This window comes from Pinus tabuliformis, chromosome X, assembly GCF_031772625.1.
Source record: "Pinus tabuliformis cultivar Carrire ecotype Pingquan chromosome X, CPIR1, whole genome shotgun sequence".
NCBI lineage: Eukaryota > Viridiplantae > Streptophyta > Pinopsida > Pinales > Pinaceae > Pinus > Pinus tabuliformis.
Genome location: NC_142308.1, coordinates 10,393,411 through 10,410,194, shown reverse-complemented (window position 1 = coordinate 10,410,194; position 16,784 = coordinate 10,393,411). Strand labels below are relative to the sequence as shown.

Below are 16,784 nucleotides of genomic sequence, written 5' to 3'. Positions count from 1 at the left end.
GATGCACGATTGAAATAAGCACTAAAATGATTCGATGAATTGAGCAGACCAGTGCCTTAAAAGATCTAAATGATTGCTAGCTAGATGATATAAGAACATGAACCACGCACAACGCTCTTCAGATAACGATATCCAGCAAACTGAGAGAAATAAACTGCCTTAGACAACAGTGAAACCAGACATCTATTTTGTGTTCAGATCTCAGCGTGAAAGATAGGCAGAGACAAGCAACTGAAGATGGTAAAAGTATCTTTCCCCAACAAAGAAATTTTTTATGCTTTTTCAAATTATTATTATTATTATTATTTTTTTTTTTTGTAAACAAAATCTAAAAAAATACCAAATAAATCTAAAGAAAATTTAAATTTAAATTAATCTAGATTAAACTAAAATCTAACAATTATGAAAATTAAACTAAAATCTAACAAAAACACACATTTTTATTTGATTTTTTCCCTTTTTATAGAAAATAAAATGAAACTAAAAACGTAAACCTACGCTAAACCTCAAATAACCAACGCCATCGAATTAACCTGGAATCGATATATGCAAAGGGAAAAAAAAAAACTTAAATCGAAATACGCTGGGCCTATGCTGAAGGAAACACAACGCATCAAACCATAGAGTTAAAACACCTACGCAATCACCCTTTTTCGTTCCTTATGATGCTATTAAAATCGACTCAGCAAATCTATGGCAATCGAAAATGAGACGGGATTATTGTGAAGACCCTACGACAACCCAGCAAAAACGATTTCAGAAATGCGATACCTGAAGACTGCAAACAGTGGGAAGCTTACACGACGGCTAAGCTATGGCCAGTTTTTCTTGCAGGTTTAAACGACATACATAACCCAATGCTTGCTTGGAAAACGAATTTGAAATGCACAGTCATATGAATACGACAGGCAGAGGGTGATGGCAGCAAAGACGGTTTGGTACTTACCTGATACACGCAAATGGAGAGGGCCACGATAGGGTTTCATACACAGTTGACGACGGCAGTTGTTCTATGAAAGAGATACGCAGTTGAAACCAAACCGCAGGAGCATACGCCAAACCGTTAAGCGATGATATACCAGCCACCGGAGGGAGTAAATCTAAAACACGACGGCAGCAATAAATCGTTTCAACGCAGCTGCACACAGATTTTCCTTAGATTTCCCAATAAATTACTGAGTTTTGGTTGGACTTGTCACTAGTGTGTTTTGTCAATTAGTTCGATGGCACATTTCTGTAGGTGTAACTTGTGATGTTTTGTCTCAAGTGTACATACAGTGCCAAGAATGTAAACCAGACCTCAAATCAGCAATTTATAGATAATATTGTGCTCAGAAATTGGCATTGACATGGAAATATAATGCATTAACATCAAGCTGGAACTTACACAATCATTTCATATTTATTGACAGAGGCTACAGCAGTAAGGAAACAATGGAACCTGGTATACAAGACAGCGCAGTAAACTTCAATACAATGTCCAGCTCCTTGTACGATATCCATAGTGTAGTTTACTGGTGTTGTCCCCTTCAAATTTCAATGTTTGACCCCTGCTACAGCCACATAACTTGCCACAAGAGAAACGCTGATATTTAGATCTGATGGGTTTTGCAGGGCTCAGCTCTCAAATAGCCCACGCATATGATAAAACAGCCACCCGTGAATAATGATGTATCTTGATTCAGAAAACGCAAGTAATCCTGCAAAAAAAAGGGGCTCACCGATATATGCAAGAGTTTAAAGTGAAACCCTTCAAAATTTACCAAAAGTTACAGAAATTTACAGCTCTGACACAGCCGAATTTAGCAATAATTGCAGTAATATTTTCAATCTATCAGAAATTTGAACTTTACTGTGAGCAGAAAGAAAATTTCTCAATGTAAATCATGAAATAAACTTTAAAAAAGGATTAACCCAGGGCACAATCAGCTGGGCTCTGCACAGAACAGCCTGTGGGAGTCGGCTGGTTCAGCCCAGAACTTCCCCAAACGCCCACAAATACCCTGCACCTAAAGGTTTCCTGCACACTTCAAGCAAACATCAGCAAAGAGGGCAAGAAATGCTGCTAGAATTCAAGGAATAATGGAGATACCTGCCATTATTCCAAAAAAAAAAAACCTACAACATTCAAACCCTAGCACATGAGCAAGATACCTGTACCCACAATGCTCTGAAAACCAGCTATTATTTACTGCTGAAAACTGAAATATGCAGAAAAAATGAAAACCTCACAGCAATTCCAGAGAGTAACACCAGCCAGTTTTGAACCCCAAAGTCTTTTTATTAATCAGAAAATCAGATTACAAGAGAGCTTTCTCAGTACAGACTCACAGATCAGATAAAACTGTAAAATGACCCCCTAAGACCCTATAAGAAGGAAATGATCCCAACGGCTAGTTTTGGGTGATCCATGTAGAACTGATCTCGACCGTTGATGAGGATCAAGACATCTCTTGATCTCATCCGTCGATTTTATTTAAAAAATGATATTTTGCATGTGTTCCCAAAAAATATTATTATTTTATTATTTAGGGTTTTTGCTTTGTTTTATGAATTTTTTTTATTATTTTTTATTTTTTTATTTTTTATTATTATTATTTTTTTTATTTTTTTAATTTTATTTTAATATTTTATTTATTTTCTAAATGGATCATTTGAACCAAACCGTTGGAAACATCCCCTAGGACCTAGGACCTAAGACTCATGAGGGGATTTAAACATTTCTCAACCCTCAAGACACATTACATCATGACTTTTACAATTTACATCTCAAGGGGACGAACCCACTTTAACATAGACCCTCATAAACCACCCAGTTCTGCGACACAACTATAATCTAGCAGATTAACACGCTAGGATTCTCCTAAAGTCCTAATAACAAAATGCATCCCGGCTTTGGGGTCGGGTTTGAAGGAAAACTCTGCCGATCCATGGATCGGTGAGACTAAAAACCTCCCGGGACACAGATCATCATTAGAAAGTTAGGTCCACCTAGGCAACTTTACATACATGACTCTGATCTGCTTAGATTATTTACAATTCAAACATGCAGACTGGGTTTACAACAAAAATGATCAAGCTGTCGATGACTGTAGGCTGGCACGGACATGTCGCTCAGGAGCTACCCTTCTCTGCCAACAGAAAGGAGGTGTACTGCATGGGTAGTTGACCAGTAGTGGTCAACAGGGAGTTTGGGACTGTATTCACATCTCTATATTACTTACAATCTGAAATTTACAATGCAAAGATGTTTTCTTCAATGAAATCAGTTCAATCAATTCTTTTTGTCACTCTTGGCAAGATGTATGTACACGTCTGCCAAAGGGTACCTGTTAATTAAGGTGTGTTTAGGTCAAGAACTCATTCAAGATTTGATTATTTCAAATTTGGTATAGTTTTGTTTTCTAATGTTCAGAACGTTACATCTCTATGTCTTCATTTAATTTTTATAATTTTTTGAATATATCTGTAATTTTACATTATATATTATTTATGTATCCGACATATCCTATTTTGGGAGTTTTTTCTCTCCAGCACAAGTTAAAATGTGTAACAATACATTGGTGCGATGTTTTCTGGGTTGAGTTCCATCAGAAGTGGTTACATGCAGCAGGATTAAGGACTCCTAGGAGCCAGAGTGCTGGAGAGTTGATAGTCACATGATATGGAAATTCTTTTTGAAGGTTGATATGTTTTAATGCAAGAATTGTTCCCAGTAAATAAATTTCATTTCTGTTAGCAGTCTAATATTGTTCCTAAACTAGTATTAGTGCTTGATTTTCTAATGCTTGAGTTCGATTTAAAAAAAGATCGACTTGCAGTTAAGTTGCATAATAAAATAATAGGTGTTATTATTATATAAAAAAATGATGAACAGGCTATGCTTAACTTGCTGTACTGGGTATATACTTCTATATTGTTTGACCATTATCAAATATTGTAAGGTGACATGATATTTTGAAATTGGCTAACAGGTTTATACAGTTTGGACCAAATGTGAAGTGTTGTTGTGGTGCTGCAAATTGTCAAGGTGATCTTGGTGAACCTTTTGGAATGAATGGAGTTAAAAATGGAAGCACTCAAGGTGTAAATGGTGAATCATTTGGAAATAGTGCTGCAAGAACACCCATATTGCAAATTTTAGAATGGGGGTGTAAGCGGAAAAGGTCTTATTAAGATAATGGTGTGTTTACTCTTACTTGTTTTATTTCTAATTTTAACTTGTTTTATTTGTTATGTGTAATTTCTTTCAAGGGTGAGATTGTTTAGTTTAATGTTACACTTGTATTTCCTGGCATATTGAGTTAGGAATGTATATAGGTTAATGCGCCTGTCTTTGAAATCATACAAGTGGTTTAGAATATGACAATTTAATAGTATGTGATTGGAGGCAACTTTTGCTTATTTATTCTGTTACTATCAATTCATTTTTCAAGATGGTTAGATCAAGTGTTATAGTCTTTCATTAGGCCATCAATGCGCATAAATGGGTTGACAAGTCCTAGAAAACCATCATAGGCTTAAAATCAATTTTCGTTGAAGGCTGATTCATTACAACACAGATTGAAGCACTGGTAGCTGGAAGTACAATGCATCGAGAGAGTATTTAAAGTTACTGCTTGGTGCAGAGACAACTAAATACATAGTAGAGAGTCCACTCATGAAACCTAATGGACAACTAGCTTGGAAATTGACTATTGCTCTGTGGATTGATATTCAAATGACAGTTATACTACTATTGGTCACTGCAAGTGGAGTTGAGAAGGATGGACATTGAGATGTTCTGGTGATTTGACCACTCCAATTTTATACACTTTGATACAACACTATATAAATTTTCATGTAATTATAGATCTGAAGTGGTAGTAAATTCCAACCTATGAAGTGGCAACAAGTGTAGTCAAGATTCTATTGCCAACTGTTAAATTATGTTGCTCAAATTCATTGACCATAAGAAAATTGAGTGCATGGGAAGCGGGTGGAAGTGTGAAATTTCCTTAATTGCAGCAACCGGAAATTAATCTTCTAAGTTATGCAGCTTATTTGCCTTCAGAAATTATTACAGAAAATAACGATTAATTCACTATTGCAATCTTCACAAATAAAATATAGGAACTTAGAAAATAATGCGCACACATAAAAATTTCACACCGTTTTTTTTGGACAATAGTCCCTGGAAAAACCACAATGTGGGGGAAACCAGTTCAATGGATGAGGGTCTATTATTATTTCTTCAACAAATTAAAGAGTACATCAACTGCCTGCCCGACACTGGCAAAGCTCCTGTAAATTTCTCCTGTGGCAAAATAATCTGTAAACACAAATTTTCCTCTGCAAATCAAATCGGCTTGTTGCCTGCAACTCACCCTTATAAAATATGGAAGTTCATACGACCCTCCAGGAATTTGCACTGCCTCAGGAAAATAGTTCCTGCAACCCCTTCCGCTTGCAACTCGACTGATCTATTCACACTTCCTCCTTGTTAACCACCATTTTGTGGGTGATATCCCTAGGAGAAACTTTTTCTCCAAGATGGTACTCAGCGGACAAACAACAACCCCTTGCCGCCACCAACTAGCTCATTGTGCCATTTCTCTACCACCTGAGCCAGCCATGTGGTCCGTCGCCCATCTATCATGATCGTATGTTTGAACGTGGGCCTCCTGAACCCAGAGGTATGCCTTGTCATTTGGTAATTGAGTATTGTAGTTTTCTTATTATGGACACTTCTGGGCATGGATTAATAGGGGGATTCAGCAGCAAGAGTGGGCTAGGTCTGTGCTCTTGTTCCCTAGGCCTCTTCTATATGTTAACTTTGGACCCTAGTCCTGTGGGATCTCATTCACTGACCTTTGGGCTTTAGGGATGGTACTACATGGGAAATCCTAATTTTGGTTGCGTGGTCCCGCTCCCTCATCCACACATATTACTCCACTTCCACTCATTATAACCCGATTCATCGTTTCTCCCACCTGAGCCCATATTCCTCCATTGGGTCCACATAGAGTCAGCCTTCCCCTTCCCCTTGCCCACACCTTAGGTTGGTCCTGGAATGATGCCCGAAAGGTTGATGCAATTGAAAATAAAAGTAAAAGCATGATTGGCCACATTCAACAGGAAAATGTGTGACAAAATGCAAAAGATGGTCCGGATAGACACATTTAGCATGTGGGCAAAAACCAAATACATGAGCTCTACCCCATCATCATGGACATCACGTTGGTTCGTAAAGACCCTAGATGACCCTCCTTTATCGTTCAAGAACCCATGATTGTCCCAACCCCTGGTGGGCAATGAACCACCCTACCTTAAAGGGGGTATCCACTGCTATATCTCACACATCATGTTCTTATCCCTTGAGCCTGAAGCAGAAAATTATAGAAAAATCATAAAAGGCAAAAGGCATATAAAGAAGGGTGGAAAAATCAAGGTCGAGGCACCTCATGTACCACGATTTATCCTTTCTATACATTATATACCCAAGTGTGGGCATCCCTTTTATTAGCTACCCTTGTACCCCGACATGTGGTCCAGGGCTGCCCTTTTTCATCCCCCTCCATTCATATCTTTATCACATGCCACCACCCTTTAAAGGATGTACCTTGGACATACTATCCTCTTTAGAAGTAGAAACCACCTAATAGGATACTTGTTTAACCCTATTCGGAGTTTGGAGACATTAGCACATGCCAAAGCCCACTATGGAAAGGCATGCCATTATGAAGTGCCCACCTGTTGTCCATGGTTTGTAAGCTCTTTTACTTGATTTCCTTGATGACTTGTTGTATTGGAGGGCTAGGCGACACATTGGATCTTATGCAGGATTGTAGGTGGTCTCCATTTTTAGTTTGGTCTCCCTATACGGGGTCCCAACCCTCTAGAGGGCTACATTCGCACATGTAGGGTGTGTGTTGAGAGCCATGGGCCTCCACAACAGTAGACAACACTCCATGGATACCCAAAGATGTTAAGAGATTGCTTGAGATTCACCTATTGGACGAGGAAGATGCACCTGATTCACCTTTGCCTAGCCGGCCCCACAGTTGTACCATGCACTTGACAAATGACCCAAGACTTGTATGTTGATGTGGCATGACTTACACCATCATCTGAGCCCTTACAGATGGTCTACAGGCATCTTCGACTTACTTGGTGTTGAAGAAAGTGTAACTAGGTTCGGTCTTCATGACATTGTCATTATGATTTTTGTGAAATGAATTTATTATTCCTTGCTACATGGGTTTCATGAGCAAGAGGTCTATTTATTTAGTTGCTCCCACTGAGAACATTGTTGATTTGGGGTAGCATCGGATGTCCTCTAACCATGAAAATTGGTGGAGAGACTAAAGCACAAGATGTTGATTTGAGGTAACATTGAATGTGCCCTAGCCATGAAAATTAGTGGAGAGGCTAAAGCACATGAGATCTCCAAGACCTAGAAATGGTTTGGACAGGTTGTACCCGGTTTGGGAGATATTAAAATAATTAATATTTTTAATGGAGTTCTTAAGTCTAAACTTTAGGAAAAATAAAATATTAATGGTATTAATATAAAACCAGGTTAGAAGGTTCTAAAAGTCATGGATCAAGTCAAATCTAATCATAACCGTTGATTAGAGATTTAATCTCGGCCGTTGAAGGACCAACGAGAAAAGTATAAGAGGAGGCTTGAGGGTCAATTGGAAGATACACCAGAGTGATCAGTCATTCATTTTTCTAGAGTGGGTTTGCTAAGCAAAAGTGAATCAGTGATCAGTAGCGAGGGGCAGTGAGTACTGGACAGAGAGGCAGAGACAATACTGAGAGACCAGCACAAGGCAGAGAGAGTGAGAGTAGCAGCCAGTTCAGGCCACGCAGAGCTTAACAGAGATAGCACAAAGGCCATAGGGACTGCGTCATCTACGCAGAGGCTGTTGTAGTGATGCAGAGGGTCCCAGAGGCTACACAGTGCCTCAGAGGGTTGACGTAGGTCAGTAGGAGGCTGACGCAGAGGCCAGAAGGGCCAGCGTTGAGCTTCAGAGGCACCGGAGAGGGTTTCGTGGGACAAGTTTTCTGAATACCTGTTTCCGAAAATAGAGGTATTGTTGCCGTGTATTTTTCTCTGTCGGGTGAGTCGGTTAGGCACCCAGTTGTACTCAAGGAAACACTGCATAATAATAAACCCTCTGAATAACTGCACCGGTTTTCTCGCATTGGGTTTTTCCGGGGACATTAGTCCAAAAATGACGGTGTCACATGTGTATTTGTTTTCTTTCTGCTGATGATCTGTAGATGTTGTGATTGTATTGTGTTTATTTTGATATTTAAATGTTTTAAATAACTTGTTCAGAATTTACAAGTAGAAGAAATAAACCAACAGAATACAGATTAATTTTCTAACGGATAGACTTAGAAAATTCAACATGGTATCAGAGCATAATCGCAGATTACAGGAGAGCTCAAGGCATCAACTAAGCAGAGAATTTGTAGTAGAATCAGCTGTCCTGAGTGACAGTAGCTGATCCTTGCAGAAGCGACAGAGGAAGGGTTGACGCAAAGGGATTGCGTCATCAGTCTGGGCCTGAGAGAGGCCAGCGCAGAGGCTGAGGAGGGCAGAAACAGGCTCATGCAAAGCCACGCAGAGGCTAGGAGGGCTGACGCAGTTGGCTGAGGGAGCTGTTTTGTCGGTGTCGAGATTGCGCAGAGCCAAGAGGCTCAATCCTTCAGTTGCTGGGGCAAAGGAAGCTGTGGGCAGTTTGCGAGAGCGAAGTTGGTGGGGTATTGTGGTCAGAACAATACCTAACAGGGCAAAACCAAGGTAGAGGGAGTTGCTGTCGAGGTGGATTTCTAGCCAAGGAATCCGGATCAGTGTTGCAGTTGCATAGACGATCGGAGATGGGCAACTTGACAGTTGACAGAAGGATTTCCAAGAGGGAAATTGGGACTCAGAGGGAGTCTAGAAGTGAACTTCCAGACGGGAAGTAGAGAGACTCGGAGGAGTCGAACCGAGAACTTCCAGACAAGAAGTAGAGAGACTCAGCAGGAGTCGAACCGAGAACTTCCAGACAAGAAGTAGAGAGACTCGGAGGAGTCGACAGAGAAGAGCAGAGAGATGGCCGTGAATGGGTTGAGAGATTAGGACAGGCTAGACGGAGCGTCCAATTTTGTGCTTTGGAAGGCCAGGATCTTGTCCATTCTAGACAGACATCGTATCAAGGGCTTCGCCTTGAGAGTAGTGGCTATCCTAGTTGACCCGATAGCTAATGAAAGGTACGAGGAGGCAATGGCTAAAGTAAAGTGCATCATCATTGATGGGGTCAAGGATCATGTGGTCCAACATATTGCTGAGAAGGAAACGACAAAGGAGATGTGGGACACTTTGAAGAAATTGTACCAACATACTTCCATGCACAAGAAGATGCTCTTGGAGAATCAATTAAGGTCACACCAGATGCAAAAGGGAGAGTAGATAGATGTCTTCCTCGGTTGGTTGAAGGAGATCCGTGACCAATTGACTTCCATAGGGACCACGCCAGATCAGGAGTTGATGGTGAGGACCGCACTTAACGCAGTCTCTGAGGAGTGGGAGACATTTGTCCAGAGCATATTGGGCAGGGCGAGTCTTCCAAATTGGGAAGAACTAAGGGTGGCTCTTCGTCAAGAAAAGACCAGACGACTGACCAAGATAGGGAGTAGCAGCAAAGGGTTCAGGATCAAAAAGGAAGAGGAGGAGGATGCGGCTCTGGCATCTGCGGGAAAGCAGGAGAAAAGGAAGAAGAAGGACCTCTCCAAGGTCAAGTGTTTCCATTGTAGGGAACTGCGTCATTATGCGAACCAGTGTCCGAGGAAGAAGAGTAAGGGAGAGGCTTCTGACTCGAAGGCAGCACCAACGAAGGCAGAGGAAGAAGTCGAGGAGGCTGACGATTGTACCTTGAGTGCTCATGTGCCACTTGTGAAGAAGTAGGGAGACATCGAGCTGTAGTCAGGAAGACTACAAGCGTTGAGGGGTAGGATCCTTGAGGTACCCAACCTCTTGGATCATACCTTGCTACGGGAGCCCCAAAGAGGAGTAGCAGGACTGACGGACGTATGTAGAAACGGATGCGGATGAAGAGGCAGAGAGTAATACATTGCAGGAGTCCTCGGGCAGTGTGAGGCTAGCAGGTTGCAATAGTGCGAGAGGCACGGGAGTGTTGCACCAGTGCAGGATGGCACAAAGGTGTGCAACGGTGCGAGATGCAGGGAGTTGTTGCAGCAGCTCAAAGGTCAGTAGAGGGAGCACTTGTTAGCGGTAGAGAGAGCTTCATCATCGGGAGTGTTTCTAGCCTGATAGGGATGTCAAAAGTTGGGTGGATCAGTTACTTACTTCTCAGTAACTGAGTTGCAGTGCAGTAGTAGTATGCAGTAGCATGATGCAACATGATGAGTGGGGGATGCAGTGTTGGGAGGATGGACCAGCAGCAACACAGATGCAGAGGGCGCTGCCATACAGATGCAGCAGTGGCAGTGGCAGAGCCATGGGCAGTAGTACAGGATGTAGCAGTGCAAAGGGTGTTGGGCGGGGAGACCCAGCATCAACACAAGGACCGGTGCTGGATAATCAGAGTGATGCTTAGTGTGGAGTATTACTAAAACACGATCCTCGCTAAGAGGGAGTGTTGATTTGGGGTAGCATCAGATGTGCTCTAGCCATGGAAATTGGTGGAGAGGCTAAAGCACATGAGACCTCCAAGACCCAGAAATGGTTTGGATAGGTTGTAGCCGGTTTGGGAGATATAAAATAATTAATATTTTTAATGGAGTTCCTAAGTCTAAACTTTAGGAAAAATAAAATATTAATTTGTATTAATATAAAACTGGGTTAGAAGGTTCTAAAAGTCATGGATTGAACCAAACCTAATCATGGCCGTTGATTAGAGATTTAATGTCAACCGTTGAAGGACCAACGAGAAAAGTATAAGAGGAGGCTTGAGGGTCAGTTGGAAGATACACCAGAGTGATCAGTCATTCATTTTTCTAGAGCGGGGTTGCTAAGCAAAAGTGAATTAGTGATCAACAACGAGGGGCAATGAGTACTGGACAGAGAGGCAGAGACAATACTGAGAGACCAACGCAAAGGCGGGGAGAGTGAAAGTAGCAGCCAGTTCAGGGCACACAGAGCTTAGCAGAGACAACACAGAGGCCAGAGGGACTGTTTCATCCATGCAAAGGCTGTTGGAGTGATGCGGCGAGTCCAAGAGGCTGCGCAATGCGCAAGAGGGTCTTGCGGCTGACGCAAAGGCCAGAAGGGTCAACGCTGAGCTTCAGAGTCGCCGGAGAGGGTTTCGTGGGACAGGTTTTCTGAATACCTGTTTCAGAATATAGAGATATTGCTGCTGTGTATTTTTATCTGTCGGTGAGCCGGTTAGGCACCCAGTTGTACTCAAGGAAATACTACATAATAATAAATCCTCTGAATAGCTGCACCGGTTTTCCCACACTCGGTTTTTCCGGGGACATTTGTCCAAAAATAACAGTGTCACTTATCTGTTTGTTTTCTTTCAGTTGATGATCTGTAGATCTTGTGACTGTATTGTGTTTATTTCGATATTTAAATGTTTCAATTAACTTGTTCAGAATTTACATGTAGAAGAAATAAACCAATGGAATACAGATTAATTTTCTAATGGATAGACTTAGAAAATATAACACATGAGATCTCCAAGACCCAGAAATTGTTTGAGGAAATTCTACCAGGTGAAGGAGATATTAAAATAATTAATATTTTTAATGGGTTCCTAAGTCTAAACTTAGGAAATTGGGATAAAAGGTTCTAAATGACATGGATCAAGCCTAATTTAATCTTAGTTGTTGATTAGAAACATAATCTCGACCGTTGAAGACTCTACAGAAAAAGTATAAAAGGAGGCTTGAGGGTCAGTTGGAGATACACCAAGATTGATTAGTCAGTTCGATTTTCTAGAGCGCAGTTTGCTAAGAGAAATCGAACCAGTGATTAGAGTTGCAGCGAGGGGCAATGAGTGCATAGCAGAGATAGTGTTGGAAGACCAACGCAGAGGCAGAGAGGTAGATGCAGAGCTTGCAGGATCCACGTAGAGGGCCAGCATGGGTGACGCAGAGGGCCAGGGAGCCAGCGCAGAGCCTCTGTAGGCTGACGCAGTGGGTTCTAGGTTGACGCAGGGGGTTCTAGGCTGACGAAGAGCCTTAGAGAGGTGCTGGGGAGAGTTTCGTGGAACAGAATTTCAGAATATCTGCTTCCAAAGAGAGGTATTACTGCTAGATTTCTCTATCGGGTGAGCTAGTTTGGCACCCTGTTGTACTCAAGAACAATTGCTTAATAATAAAACCCTCAGAACTGCTGCACTGGTTTTCACAAGTTGGGTTTTTCCGGGGATAATTGTCCAAAAATAACGGTGTCCCTTGTGTGTTTGTCTATTTCTTTCAGTTGATGATTTGTAGATGGTTGACACTGCATTGTGTTTATTTCAGTGTTTATATGGTTAAATAACTTGTTCAGTAATTAAATAAGTAGGTGAAATAAACCAGATAGTGCAAGAAAATTTCTAATGGGTTAGACTTAGAAATTTCAACAAGCAGTAGGATGTCAAAGAGTCAATGTCATGTGTAATGTATACAAGTCTACAACAACCCTCCAAGACAAGAACAATCGTCCTAAAGACATCAACAAGATAAACGATGTAAATTTCAGTCATGTTAGCCTACAAATGAATTAAAAGGACAGTCATGTCGGCCTACAAATGAATTAAAAGGACAATCATGTCGACTTAATTAAAAACACAACGGTTCACACTTATGTTGGCTTATTTATGGAGGCATAACCACTATATTTACTCCACTAAACATCACAGAAGAGAGCAACAGAACTTGGACATCTCTGATATTTTGGACATCCTGGAAGTTCGGATAAGGAGCAGAGATACTTCGCATACATCTCTAAAGTCTCGGTCAAGCATAGTGGTACAGGGTCTCGAATGAGGTGCAATAAAGTAAACACAAGTCTTTGCAACTTCGGGTGTAATTACAGTATGACCTTCTCAGTAGTAGCACTCTCAACATAGCTATAAGAATGAAGCTCTCAGTGCAAGAAGAGAATCACAGTCACGTTCTTGGCATAAGTATGACAAGAAGAAGCTCGGTGATCCCACAATTATGCATTCTCGACATACTAAACACAGTCATAATTTTGGTAATGTAGCATTCATGATCTCAGTCATAATGAGGACAATATCATGAACTGGGTGCAGCTCCCATACAGTATAGAAACCTTGTTGACATGGTGAAGATCCCAAGTAAGAGTGCAACAATGATCTAAGTGAAGGAGCAGCTATGGTGTAGCGATGATGATGATCTCAACAGTGACAAAGAAGAGGATTTGTGTCTTGGTCTTGTAGTGGCATAGTAGGTCAAGGGTCATGGTCTTGGCATTCGTCAATTGGAATCTCTATAAGGAGAATTTTGTGTGGGTTTTCCTCTCCAAGAGGGAAAGGTTTTGGCCGTGGCAGAAAGCCAACATTGTGTGTTCTCGTCTCTTTGTTTTTTATATCTATTTGGTGAATACAAGAAGACACACTCTAATAGGAACAAGTGAAGATAGTGCTAAGAAGAAAAATTAAAATACCTCAGAAGTAGTTATCATGCTAGAAGAATCACATTAACTCTAATTGCCCTAGATTCTTCAACATGGTATCAGAGCTAAGGTGTCGAAGTCAAAGGAAGGGCAGCAAAAAGAGACATTCAAGGATCAACTTCAAGAAGGGCATCAAAGTAGGTTGAAAGGGTTTGACAAGGGTTTTTGTCTATGCAATCAAGGAGACAATCTACAACAACAAACTCTTTTGTGTCCACAGTGATAATAAAAGACCACCAAGACTCTCATCAACATGTCTATAAAGCAATGAAGCTCAAAGGACCTCTAAATCGAAGGCTACAACATCATCTTGAAGAAGGTCAGAGTCCTAGAAGTAGTCTTGATCTAAACTACCAAAGAAGGCAAATTGAAGGCAATAAGGCATGAACATCGAAGGATCATCTACTTTCCCTAGAAGAAGATCAGAGGAAGCAACAAATCGTCCTTATCAAAAGGAGCAACCTTTTCTATTGAGGAAAGGCTCTCTCATTTGTAAGAAGGTCATCCAAGAAAGAAGCTCTAATATATCTTCTTCAACCATCATCAAAGTGTTGATTTCTGGTAGCATCAGATGTGCTGTAAGTCTCAAATTTTGTAGGGAGGCTTGGGCACATGTATTCCAAAGAACCCATAAGCATTTTGGGAAATTCTACCCGGAGACTGTTTTATTAAAATAATTAATTTTTTTTAATGGGACCTTAAGTCTAAACTTAGGAAATTAAATAATTAATGGGTATTAATCTAACTTTGGGTTAACTTCTAGAAGAAGACTAGGATCAAGCAGAAATGATCTTAGCCATTGATTAGCTTCTAATCTAAGCCGTTGAATGTCAACAAGAGGATTATTTAAGGAGGCTTGAGGGTCATTTGGATGACACATAGAGTGAGTTCAGAAGTTCGATTTTCTGAAGCAGAGTAGCTACTAGGAGAATTTCGATAGTGAGCTTTTGCAGTCAGGGGCAGGGATACTTTGTTTTGAGAATCTTCTCCCGAGGCAAGGATACGCATCAGAGAGGCAGAGAGACACTAGAAGGAGGCAACGCAGTACCCAAGAGGGGTTGACGCTGAGCCAGAAGGGCTCATGCAGAGGCAGTGTAGTCCTCCAAGTAGAAGTCCGAAAATTTGCTGGGGTTTGACGTTTTGATTCGGGAGGGTTGACGTCAAAGCTTTGGGGGAGTAAATCGATCCAACACTGAGGTGACACAATGCCTTAGAAGCTGACACAGGGCCCACGTAGGAGCAACACAGAAATAGCCGGGGACACGTTAGTTCAGCTATCGGATCAGCCAGGGCTTGCCGGGTAGAGTGTGGTAATCTCACAAATTTCTTCTGCCAGTCATATTTCTCTATAACTGGATTGTCGGGAGAGCATCCAGAAGTTGTATTAAAAAAACTACTGCATAATAATAAAAACCCTCAGATCTGCTGCACTGGTTTTTCCGCTTTGGGCTCTTACGAAGACATTGTCCAAAAATAAATGTGTCATTTGTGTCTATCTTTCTCTATTGTTCAGTTTCTTATTTCAACATATAATTTAATTGGTGTACGCTACAGTGTATTTATTTTGATGTTTGCCGTAGGAAACTGCAAATAACTTTTTCATGTAAATCTAACAAGTAGGAGAAATATCATCAGTGCTGCAGTAGGAATTCTCGGGTTTAAGGAATTTTCACATGGTATCAGAGCGAGTGCAGGTGAAGCAAGAAGAACAGTGCTAGAGAATCGAGCACTGAGCAGAAAAGGAGGTTGAAAAAGTTGCAGGAGACCGCAGTTTGAATCCCCAGAGGGGTTTGTGCAGTCCTAGCCGGAGGGTTGAATTTCGAGGTAGTCTCTCTCAGAGGGAGTAGCGTTGAAGCCTCAGCGTGAGGAAGAGCTGGTGGGACACAGTTTTTTTTGTAGGCCGTTTTGCTGGGCAGAAAGATGTCAGAAGAGAAGAGAAGCACAATGAGGGAACTTTTCCTCAGTAGACTTCCCGTCAAGAAATCTGTTCTCTTATTGGATGAGCAACAACAGTAAGAGCAGAGAGGAGCAATTCGACAGTTTTTCATGGCAAAGATGGCAAGCAGTGGTTTGACAGATTAGGACAGGTTGGATGGAGCATCCAACTATGTCATCTGGAAGGCAAGGATGTCATTCCTTTTAGATGACCATGCTCTCAAGACATATGTTGACAACGTGGGCTGTGCCTGCAGATCAGGATCTGTTGAAGAAGTACAAGGTAGAAATGGCGAAGGCAAAGAGAATGATCCCCGACGGAGTGAAGGTCGTGTAGTCTGTCACATCGCTAGCAGAGGGACTACTAAGGAGATGTGCAATGCATTGTCTATGTTGTATCAGGGATCTTCTGAGCAGGGAAAGATGTACTTATCGCAGAAATTGAGATCTGCACAAGATGCAGAAGTGGGAGAGCGTAGATCCATTCTTCACGAAGCTTCGGGAGACCCATGATGAGTTATCAGCTATGGGGTCCGATTTGGTTAGATTGGCCGTCAATTTTGTCTCAATGAGTGGCAAGTCTTTGTCCAGAGTATCTTGGGCAGGGCGACTTTACTGAATTGGGATGAGATGTGGGCAACTCTCAAGCAAGAGGAGCTGAGGAGAGACTTGGTCAAATGCAAACTTGACAGAAGCAACAATAGTGGGTCGAAGCCTAAAGAGGAGGATGAGAATGCAACCCTTGCATTGAAGGGGCAATAGCCACAACAGAGGAGGAAGAAGCATGTCTCGAAGATAAATTGCTTCAGGCCTGGTTAGATGGGTCACTACGCAACACAATGCCCTCTCAGGAAGAAGGACAAAGATGAGAAGCACGATCCGAAGGCTGCACTTGCGAAGATCGAGGAGGAGTTCGCTATGACAACCGAGATACCTCCAGGAGGGAGATGGGCTGATTTGGCGTTGTAGTTCGAAAGAGCTACAGATGGGCAGGATCCTTGAGGAGCCCACCTCTCAGATCAATTCCTTGTTATGGGAGCCCAGATTAAGAGTAGCAGGATGGACGAAGTGTCAGATGGTGCAGAGGAGTGTTGGAGCGACAAATGTAGTGGCTAGAACGCCAGGCCTGAGCAGTATAGTGCAGGAAGCCACAATGCAGTAGCAGCATCAACGTAGTGACTTCAGAGGGATAGCATAGGACTAGCAGCAATCAGATCTTCAA

The 16,784-nt window shown here is 41.7% G+C and overlaps 1 protein-coding gene across 5 annotated transcripts in view; it reads left to right on the top strand.

Annotated features, from left to right (window-relative positions):
• The window catches only part of LOC149138028 (uncharacterized), a 329,683-nt gene that overhangs the window by 276,080 nt on the left and 36,819 nt on the right, over positions 1–16,784 (top strand). For 4 of the 5 annotated variants that reach the window (XM_089448539.1, XM_089448541.1, XM_089448542.1 and 1 more), the window contains one exon: positions 3,975–4,183. In XM_089448539.1, the coding sequence (XP_089304665.1) occupies positions 3,975–4,176 (202 nt within the window). In that variant the 3' untranslated portion in view covers positions 4,177–4,183. Of the gene's footprint in view, positions 1–3,594; positions 3,635–3,974; positions 4,184–16,784 lie in introns of those variants that run through there. The other variant, XM_089448543.1, reaches the window with a different exon arrangement.